This window comes from Lolium rigidum, chromosome 7, assembly GCF_022539505.1.
Source record: "Lolium rigidum isolate FL_2022 chromosome 7, APGP_CSIRO_Lrig_0.1, whole genome shotgun sequence".
Taxonomy (NCBI): domain Eukaryota; kingdom Viridiplantae; phylum Streptophyta; class Magnoliopsida; order Poales; family Poaceae; genus Lolium; species Lolium rigidum.
The window spans coordinates 353,720,115-353,731,388 of record NC_061514.1 but is presented as its reverse complement, the minus strand read 5'-3'; the positions used below and the strand labels follow the sequence as shown (position 1 = coordinate 353,731,388).

Below are 11,274 nucleotides of genomic sequence, written 5' to 3'. Positions count from 1 at the left end.
TATTTATAAAAGCACTTGTTTCCGTTGATTTCTTGACAAGAACCGATGCACAACATCATATCAAAATTCTTAAGGCATAGCTCCGTGGTAAGTACTCAATTTTCTGATGTGGCATAGATGTTGGTGCCAAGGAGGGAGTCACGGCCCATGCCCGCGTGGATGCTGACTGTGTTGACATTATAACGTTATGCACATATAGGTGTTTATTAAAAGTTGAGAATTATAGCAATTCCATGTTTGCATTCGTTAGTTTTCCCTTATCGATGCTTTATTTTTTGTGGCACCATGTTTATGAGACGCATATCAAGTGATCCCATAAACACTGGTACATTTTCCTTTATAAGAAACAAAATTTTGTCGAGCTAACAGTTGCATTAGCAGTAATTAATTGTTTCAAAAACTCAAAAAACATTTTTCTTATTTATTGTCTTTCATTGTCGCTGTAAGTGACGACCACTTTTGTATTGTTGCCATCACACTGCTTGTGGGAAAACAACCTCTGCTGTTACAACACGCTGCTCTTTGAATCGCAATACACCGGTCAACATCGAAGCAGAGTGCCATGCCAATGTGGAGTGTTATGCAAAAGGTTCGGACCAAAGTCCTTATGGTGTGTGTTGAACTGTCTGTTAGAGGTCCGATTTTACATTTTCCACTTATACTGAAAATTCAAGTCAAAGATGAAGAAGTAATTCGAAACATGACACGAGAGGGAGTAGTTTGATTGATTCATTCAGCCATTGTTTTGACGTTTGAAAGCATCCATGGTCCTTTGAGCCACGGGATATCCGGACCTTTTTAGCTGGATATTCTTTTGCATCTCCTGTCGATTGGAGCTGTAGTAGTACTGCTATAGACGACGGCACTGATCAAATTCCGTGGGTGCTGTGCTCGGATCACCCGTGCAAAGGAGGGGAAAAAGATGGGTCATGGTGACGTGCAAGGTGAACAGGTCATTAACATCATTGCAGTATTTGATTGATGCATGGATAAGAATCGTCAATCTGACTGGAGTATCTATATTTGAATCGAATTTCGAATTTCGATTCGTAGACGATCTACACTAAAACTGAGATTCGGAAAATACACCCCTCCGAGATAGGTATAGGGGTAGTGTGCTACACCTACACTAGGCAAAGTCTATAGCTGGATCACGGAATCCAAAGTTGATCACAACATTTGCAGGCGGAGCAGGAAACGGGACAAGGGGAAGGGACAAAGGCAAAGGAAGGAAGCGTCGAGAAACGCACCACCACCCGGGTCCCAGCCCACGCCCACCTCGTCCGCGCCGCGCCGCACCGGTGGATAGGTTCGGGGATCTCCGATCTCGGCCACCACCGCCGCGCGACCGCCCCCACGCCGCGCCCCGCCGGATCGCGCCCGTCCCAGAGCGGAGGAGGCAGGCAGGCGTCGGGGGCGCCGCGCGCCGAGCTCGGGAGCCGTGGCGCTGTTCCGAGGCTGCTTCTCCTTCGGGTCGGCGGGGCGGAGGAGGCCCGCCGCCTCGCCCTTGCCCTCTCCACCGCGCCTCGCCGCCCCGCAGGCCGCGGACGACGGCGCCAAGATGAAGGGCCTCTTCAAGTCCAAGCCGCGGACCCCGGCCGACGTCGTGCGCCAGACGCGCGAGCTCCTCATCTACCTCGACCTCCACTCCGCATCGCGCGGCACCGACGCCAAGCGGGAGGAGAAGGTGAGACCCAATTCCGGCAGGCCTCCCCACCCCTGTTCCGATCCCCTTTCCCCGCCCACGGATTTGGCTCGGATCGCGCCATAGGAGCGGAAGCTGTTTTATCCCTTACTCGATTTGGCCTGATTTGTGGTCCGTACTCTTATTTTTCCATGAAAGCCTGAGTGCGTGCTGCTCCATTTGCTACTACTATTTAGGCCGTTCTAGTACCTAGTAACTGGTTTACTTCCTTGTGATCCACGATGATGATAGAAATGGGCTGGTTCACGGAACTCCGGGTGATACGATTTTGGTTTATATGACCACAAATACGTTACTTCAGTATATTATGATAATGTTGCAGATGCGCGTGTGATAGATGATCGACAGCTTACTTCTCATCATAGGCTCATATTTCGATGTACGCTTACGCTTACGATACATGGACGCACCCAGTGCTGAGAGCTCCCGCACTGTGCGGGGTCTGGGGAACGCTTACGATACATGGGCATAAATAAATATGTCAATTATGATAATGTTGCAGATGGGCGTGTGATAGAATGATTGATGACTTGTCATAATAAGCTTATAATTCGATGCCCTTCTTGTAACGGTACACTCGAAGTAGGAAACAGGCAGGATTGTGCGACAAGTGTGAACTTCTAAATTATTATGGCTCATAGTGATCCCGCTACTCAGCAAGAGTGGCGCGGGCATAGTAGTCGGAGTTGACTCCAAAGGTCTAACATGGGCAGCGGCGCCCCGCAGGAAGTCGGGCACGAACCCTGGACGTTGTTGGATGCAAGGTTGTTGTGGGCATCCCATAGGCGCCACATGGGAATCATGATAACATTGTCCCAACAGCAAAGTGGGAGCGATGTACGAAATGTAGCGTTGCACGGCGATCATAGGTTAGCACGGGGATGGGGGGTAAGCCAGAATTCAGGAGGCGGAAGCTACCGCCAACTCTATTTTGATAACCGTCTCCCTCCACGCAAACTGGCCTGTTATGCTGTTGGAGCTGCCGTACATGGGCCACACGCTAGCTATTCGGCCTAATTGACGTGAAGCCGTGTGGCCCAACGTGCATGAGCCCATGTCCCTAACACTTTAGTGAGCCATTGCCCGTTGGCACATATCAAGACAAAGTATGAAACAGTTAATTTGTGAACGGAATTATCTCAACTTAAATAATTCTCGGGTCAGCGGCGAGAAATAACGAAGTCGTGACCGCCCTGAACTGTGTGAACTGCTTTATGCTCAGAACGAATCGCTACATGTGGCCTGCAAGCTACAAGCGGTAACTATGAATACAAATCTTCATTTTGAGCAGTAAATGCCTTCCTGGAGTAATATTAGTGATATCCTTCTAAAAAAAGACATTGTTTGGAACGTGTGCTGGCACATGGCGTTATATGGCTCTGGTTTTATGCATCAAAGCGAAATTTCAGTCTTTTGCTCAGTTTGTTCTCAAAATAAATAATACCCTCTCAATTCAAATAACATATTTCTGTATACTAACTGTAGCTAAAATTGTTTACGCAGATGGCAGAATTAAGCAAAAATATAAGGGAATTGAAGTGTATTCTCTATGGCAACGGCGAACATGAGCCTGTGACTGAAGCTTGTGTGCAGTTGACCCAAGAGTTCTTCAGAGAGAACACTCTACGATTATTAATTATCTGTATTCCGAAATTAAACCTGGAGGTACATAATTTGAGTTTGTTTTCGTAGATCATTAGAGGACTACAAAAATATTTTGTTCAGTGAATAATTTTCTTATCGCTGTCGTTTAGATGGATACTTATTTCATAGATAACATCTGTTTGCACTTTGGATTGTTACAGACCAGGAAAGATGCTACTCAAGTTGTTGCAAACTTGCAAAGACAGCAAGTCTCCTCGCGGATAGTTGCGTCTGAGTACCTAGAGTCAAATAAGGATCTTTTAGACACCTTAATTTCTGGGTGAGTCACAAGTAAATAAAAGCCACATTGTTCTGTTAATAAGAAATTGGGATCTTTTCTCATTTTGTTTGTTAATCTTTTTTGTGTGAATTTTATCTCTATTGTTATTCCATGCGTGTTACTGTTACTTGAGCACTTGCATTCACCTCCATCACTCCCTGTGATTGATAAGCTGCGTGCTACTGTGTTCTGCATATCCCACTTAACTCTTGATTAGGCAACTGGCTACTTCTAACTCTGAAGTAAATCTAGGCCATAATATTATGCTTCCCTTCAAATTTTAGTTTATACCATTGGGTGCCTGTGTTTCTCCCTTTGTGTTGCTGAAATATATATTTGTTACTCTTTCCAAATTTAGAGATCATGTAAGAAACATGCCCTCTTAGTTCTTGTGTGGTTTGCACGATCTCTGTCTCCCTGCAATAGTACTGGCGTGATTATTGAGTGTCTTCTGTTATAAAATGGATTTTGATTATGAAATCTACAGTTAGCAGATACTGGATTCGTGCTGTATTCATGTATCAGGCTGCATTTGAGCTGATGCATGCCCCCCTGCCGTACATTCGTGATGGTTAACCTTATGCATTTGATTTTTGCACCTCACTTTTTTCCCATTTATCACCCTCTGATTCTGGTCAATTTTAATTTTAAGGGACTTAAATGCTAGAGCCATATAATTTAGCAATACATTTGTAAAACAAGCAACTTAATTTGATACCATGATGTTACAGCAAATGTTGCCAGTTATATGAAATTGCACAAGCTACATGGTTATTGTGTCCAAGTATTGCTTCTGTTTTGTTAATTACTTTGTATTACTGCTGTTTGATTTGTTCATTTCTTCACCTTGCAGGTATGAGAATATGGAGATTGCTTTACACTATGGTGCCATGCTGAGGGAATGCATACGCCATCAGAGTATTGCAAGGTGACATTACTGTATTTAGTTGTCACGTCAAGCTTAAAGAAATTTGTGTCACAGTTAAACTATCGCCCATATACCTATCAATGCAAGAACCATAGGATGAAGGCAGTTTTTTTTGTATGGGAACAAAACTATAGGGGCTAACCCTACTATTAACAATTGACAGATTAAAGGAGAAACAGCCCATGCGATCCAAAAGAAAGACAGACACAAACACTAAACTAATCTTTTAAATTTGACCCAACCTCTATGGCTTCCTAACCTATATATCAAGAGGTTGAATATGTATTCCACATTTCCCATGATTGTCGTTTTTTGTCGGAATGGGTCAGAAAGCACACTAAACTTACAAGCCATGAATAGAAAATTGAAAATGGATGTTGCCTATCCATCTGTGGTTGCGAACTCTTCAATCACTCTTGTGTCTGCACCTCTACAATACAGCAATAAGTATGTAACACCGATGCCCTGTTGGATGAATGTTGTATGCATTTAAAAGTACTCCCTCCGTCCCATAGTATAAGATGTTATTACAACCAATATATGAGCTAGCAGGTTGTAATAACATCTTGTATTACGGGATGGAGGAAGTAGGTCAGAAGTGACATGCTTTCGTAGTTTGATTTGATTGATCTTGGGAGTGGTCTTTTAAGCTCCATTCTTCTCTAGAATAGTACAGATGGTCTACGCATGAACTAATTTATTTACATATAATCAAATTCTGTATTAATTGTGAGTTGCACAAATGGTGTTTGATTACCGTAGTATGTGTTCATCTGCAGGTACGTTTTAGAGTCTGACCACATGAAGAAGTTCTTTGACTATATACAACTTCCAAATTTTGACATAGCATCAGATGCTTCTGCAACCTTCAAGGTGAGTTGCTTTTTTCATTCCTGCTCTTGCTTTAAATACCAAATTATGAACTAAACAACGCTCGTGTTTGCTCAGACATTTAACTGCCTTAGAGCATTATTGCATGTAATATTTATTACTCCCGATCCATATTAAGTGTCTGGGCTTTAGTTCAAATTTATCCAAATGTGGACTTAAGTCCCGACACATAATATGGATCGGAGGGAGTAGTTCATTTTGCTAATTGCATAGTAATGAGCATTGTTAAAATCACAATCAACCGTTAGCACTCTTGCGTTCACAAGCATGCAAAATATATGTAACAAGCACGCAAAATATATGTAACGTAGCACGGTTGCTTGTTTGATGTGGCACGGCAGTTCTTTCTGCTTCAAGAAGCCAGACTTGTGGATAAACTATTAAGCTGACTTGCTTATCCACTTAACTTGTCTACTTACGCCCTACTAAAATTATACAAGATGACACAACTATATCTGCAAGCAAATATTTCATGAGTTTGAACTTTGAAGCTAGTAAAAATATAGTAATACACATGCTTGCTTGGGTAATTCTACAGTTTTATCACCCCATTACTGTTCTTTCTCGCATAGTCACATGTACATACATGAGTTCGTTCTTTTCTACTTTATAAACAGGAACTTCTGACAAGGCATAAAGCAACCGTGGCGGAATTTCTTTCCAAGAACTATGACTGGGTGAGTACTTCTGCATCATCATTAAACTATGCCATTTACAAACATGGTTGTGTCCTAATTGTCCACATGCCTTAAATCCTCATGATCCAACCATGCCAGGTTCCTTGCCAGTCCGTTAGCGGTGAATTACTATTAAAAGAACACAAGTCCTGATCCCAATGCATGCTCTATTGTGTTTTGAGTTCTTTTGTGCGCGTATCTCATGATTTTTTTTTTGGGGGCTGGGGTTATTAACTTGGTCAGGTGGCCAAACTGTAGATGTGGTTATTTCAGTGTATTTGCGATTCTTATTCTTCTGTTCACTGCATGGGCACTTCTTGGATTGTATGCGGCTAAATTGTATTCTTTCTGTCCCTAGCTTGGTTGCCATCATAGCTTACTTTGTTGTTATGATGCATTTAATGCTAAGTGTCTGTTAAGTATATGTACCAAATGCTATCAATGGCATAGTTGTTGCCATTCTTTCTGCATTCTGTTTTGCCTCATTTGATTCCTAATCCTTTTCCATCCCTTTTCCTCAGTTCTTTGCAGAATTCAACTCTAGGCTGCTATCATCAACCAACTACATAACAAAAAGGCAAGCAATCAAGGTATTACACTATTGCTATTCTGTTCTATGCATTCCATACTGATTTGGTATGTAGTGGCTGTACTGTTTACCATCATATCTATGGATCTTTGTAGATTTGCTATATTTTGTGCTTTTCTGTAACTGGAAATATGGTTTGTATTGTCACGTGCCTGAATAATGTCATTATGAAGAGCTTGCAGTGAACTTTCATGAGCCCTGTTCTGTTATGATAGGAACAACCAAGCATAAACATCTCCTTTTTTTCGAGTGTAACGCTTCACACCTAAGTCACTGAAACCTGATTTTTTTTTTTGTAAATTTTGTTCGACTTCTGAATCCATTTTTAGTTGATATTTTAAGACATTGGTAAAGAATCCAGTCACATTATTACCAACCTAATGCGCCTGGTGGCAAGATCCCCATGCACAATCAGCTGAACACATCCCAGGTTCTGCCCCTAGTCAATCGAAGGCTTGATTTTTTGGAGCTGCAAGACCCACGTGGCAGAAATAATAGAAAAATGTCAAGGGAGAGATAGCTTTCCATCCTTGGCCCAAGGGAACTCAATGGACAAACCTTGACGCTTGCACGTTGTGCTGTGTTCATAGTCAGCTCTTCAAATTTCAATTAAAATACAAAATGTCCTGTATTTCAATGGGACCAACTATAATGTCCAAAGCTTGTTGGTATTTGCAAGGATTGTTTTCCCTGGGAGCAACTGCACATTCGCTGTTCTTTATTTGCATGGAACACCTAGTTACTGTTGGGTTCTATTTTAGCAGTGTTAGTTTGTTTTAGTACATCATTATTAGTTTCTTCAGTATCTTGTACACATTTTCTATTTATTAAGTTTCTCATTCTTAATGCTTTTATTTTCTTCCAGCTGTTGGGAGACATGCTGCTTGATCGATCAAATTCTGCCGTCATGATGCGATATGTTGGTTCGAAAGATAATCTTATGATTCTGATGAATCTCTTAAGGGTAAGTTTACTGTATTTGATGCAAGTATTTCAGCTTGCAACTTACTGAAAAATGGAGGCGTTGGCACGACTCGGCGTCTTTGGAAAGGCTTAAGCACAAGCCCTGAAGTCACTTGGACTTTACCTTCTTTCCAGCAAGCTAAGTTCACAAAATGCCCGCCAAATTGCTCATGGTGAATCTTGAGGTGATCCCCAAAGGCTCATCGTCGCCTAGCTGGCTAGGAGATGGGAGATGCCAAATCCTCGAGAGTAATAATCAAGATCTCTATGGTTGATTCCCACCTAAGTTCTATCACACACAAAGATTACCTTTCTTAAGATGGTACTCAAGTACAAGAGGAGGCTTTTACTAAGTGAAGAGTGTAGGTGCAACAGCTCAAAGTCTTACCTGAGCCCAAGGGGGCCGGGTGGCTCGGGTCCTTAATATAGGCTGTTACCAGAAAAGAGCCTTCATGGTCAAAGATTCCTTCCCCGGTAGCACCAACTTCAAACCATTTAAACAGATTTAAAGCAGCGGTCAGATCTCTGAAGCCACAAGAGGCACGGCGGAAAAGGCTTCCCTAATGGCCGGTCACATCGGGATTGATGATTTACTCCGCAGAGCTATGCCACAACCATTTCCCCGGTGATGCCGACCTGAGATTTGGTGCCACCGAGATTCTAAAACACAGTGTATGCTGTTCCACCGAAACCAAACCCGGTTACAGTAAGCAAACCGGCATACACACACGCGCAGGATGTGCGCAAGACTAGATCAAAATCCTGGTAACGAAAGCAACAAACCAGTACTTGGTTGACAACAACAGTAGTAATTCTTGGAAGCATTGGCTTCAAAACCGGTTGCATCGAATTTTGAAGCAAAACACTTAGGTCAGCCCTAAAGAACAGGTTTCCCTAACTCCTGACACAGTGGCCATTCTTGGTAGAACCAGTTTCAACACAGGTCATACAACTATTGAAGCTCTATGCCTCTACGAGGTTGAAGCAACTTAGCCCTGCTAAGTTTCAGCCCTCACAATGGAGGCCAATCTCAATACATCTGTTATCAAAACTGTTATCACAAAAGTTGTCCTTCAAGATATTTCAAAGGATATATGCTGGAAAAAGATTGGGCCTTAACCAGGCAACATCTAGAAACATCCACTAGCATAGATATATTACCCCTCTTTATAGTATGGCTTGTCCTAAGTGATTCTTGGAACCGCTAAAAGGATTATAAAACTATACCTAATCTTCAATCCATCCTTCGACATCAACTTTATAGGTGTAGACAACCATTCGTTAAACCAATACATTTTGGATTAAACACTTGATTTCACTCAGTAAACCATTACTCAGTTAGTCGTTCGTCATTAATCATCAAAACCCACAATGTTTATGTATGCCAGAAATAAGGAGGTTGCTGTTTATGCACAACCTAGCCTGTACTTATGACAAGATATATCCTTGGACCTGACCTTATAGAATCTATGCTGAAGCCCCCCTGAACATTTGCATCTGGTGTTTATTTATCCAAAGTTATGTTCCAAAGGAATGTTAAAGACTTCTGTCATTTTTTCTGTTCTAAGGAATGTAGTGGAATCAGGCTTGTTAACCTGATATTGATCTTATTTGTAACTTTGTTGATCTAGTCTCTGAAGGGCTACTGGTACATGTTTCCTTCTACTTTCCATCTGTTAATAGAGTTTTGCACATCCTAGTCTTGAAATCATTACTCCAAAATAGCTGGAGTAGGCTAGAATTGATCTTATTTGTAACATTGTTGATCTAGTCTCTGAAGGGCTACTGGTACATGTTTCCTTCTACTTTCCATCTGTTAATAGAGTTTTGCACATCCTAGTCTTGAAATCATTACTCCAAAATAGCTGGAGTAGGCTAGAATTGGGGTTATAACTTGGCATTGGTTAATTTCGGTGTGATTTCTCTCCCATTGGCAATATAAATGGTCTCTGCTGGGATATGTGAGAACGCTAGTCCCCAATATCTGCCGTAAGATATTGGTTATGTTGCTGCTGGTTGTGGAATTACAAAGAATAAATTAGATACAATGATGTACTTTTTGCTAATGCCTAATGTGCACGAATCAAATATCATCTTATGCCACTAAAGGAGTCATTGCTCATGTGAAACTACATTTCAGAAGTACCAGATTTTATACCTTGGTTCAAACTCTGGTGTGATTACCTTTTAGCTGTACAAACTTCTTCCATTTGATCATAGTTGAAATACAGAGTGTTGCCTTACTGTGTCATTTGCATGATTCCTGTAAACATTACTGTGTTGTAAATTTTATTGTTTTTCTCAAAATTTCCAGGACTCAAGCAAGAATATTCAAATAGAAGCATTCCATGTGTTTAAGGTGAGTACATGTATCGTAACAAATTTATACCCTATAAAAAACTTAAGGTATGTCTTATGCTTAGTCTGATTATTCTTTCGCCCCATATTTCAGCTGTTTGCTGCAAATAAAAACAAACCAGCTGAGGTTGTAAACATATTGGTTACAAATAGAAGCAAGCTTCTTCGCTTCTTTGCCGGATTCAAGACTGACAAAGGTAGTTGCCTACTTTGACAACAAACAGTTTGTACTTGCTATGGTTCAGTTATATTTTCAGGCGATCGGCTGGTATAAATTATTTTTCTCTGTTGAGGTTTCTGCTGTTGTCATCTCTTGCTCTAGGATTTAATTTATAAACAATTCCGTGTGAACTAATTCTGCTGGATCTTCCAAAAAAAGAACTAATAGTGCTTTTACGACTTCTTCAGAGGATGAGCAGTTTGAGGCAGACAAGGAGCAGGTGATAAAAGAGATATCGGCACTATAATGTCCCTGATGTAGCTTGCCGAGGATTTTAAGTTAGCCATTGCTAAGTGGCCTCTCGTGAACTTACTGTATTTACTGCACCACGAGAGGCTCTTGGATGGATCCGCCATTATGTTTCTTAGCGCAGCTGCTCTTGTAATAATAGGCTTCTGCACATTATCATGTTGGGAGTCGAGCAACTGTATGAATCATATAGCTGGATGCTGCTATGAAGATGTGATATTTATGTAGTTTGGTTACCCTGGTTGGTTTGAAGTTGGGACAGGCTTTAGTACCGGATATACATTTTGGCTAGATGCATCCATTGCCCAATAAACACATTCCAAAATGTTAAAAAAAGTTCGAAAAAAATTCTAGGCGTACATCTGAACATTTTATGTCCGCACACAAAGCAAAAAAATGATATGTTATGTGACTTGTGTAAAAATGATAATTTTTGGTGCTCTAAAGTTGGGAGGAGTTTGAGGAGGCCATCAAGGAGGCTTGGACGCGTTGTTCAGGAACGCTGCGGAGTACCTCCAGGCCTGGGGGCAAAGGAAAACCGGCAACATAAAGCTGCAGCTTTCCCAGGGAGAACTTGGGCTCTGCAGAACTCTGAAATTACATGTGCTGGGGCTCGCATCACTGGAGCAGACAATTGAGAGAAAAAGATCACGGGTCAGATGGCTTAGAGAGGGATATGATGCCAAGGCTGTTCCAAGGAGTCGCCAATGGTAGGCGAATGAAAAAATTTCATTTCTGCCATACGCTGGAGCAACAAGATCGTCATTGAC

At 41.7% G+C, this 11,274-nt stretch overlaps 1 protein-coding gene across 1 annotated transcript; it reads left to right on the top strand.

Annotated features, from left to right (window-relative positions):
• The first annotated feature begins 1,546 nt into the window (after positions 1–1,546).
• LOC124670210 (putative MO25-like protein At5g47540) lies at positions 1,547–10,756 on the top strand. Its single transcript, XM_047206722.1, has 11 exons — positions 1,547–1,687; positions 3,209–3,370; positions 3,511–3,629; positions 4,483–4,557; positions 5,337–5,430; positions 6,066–6,125; positions 6,647–6,715; positions 7,580–7,678; positions 9,992–10,036; positions 10,130–10,232; positions 10,444–10,756. Exons 1-11 carry the CDS (start codon positions 1,562–1,564, stop codon positions 10,500–10,502), a joined length of 1,011 nt encoding a protein of 336 aa, XP_047062678.1. The 5' UTR covers positions 1,547–1,561; the 3' UTR covers positions 10,503–10,756.
• The last annotated feature ends 518 nt before the right edge of the window (positions 10,757–11,274 follow it).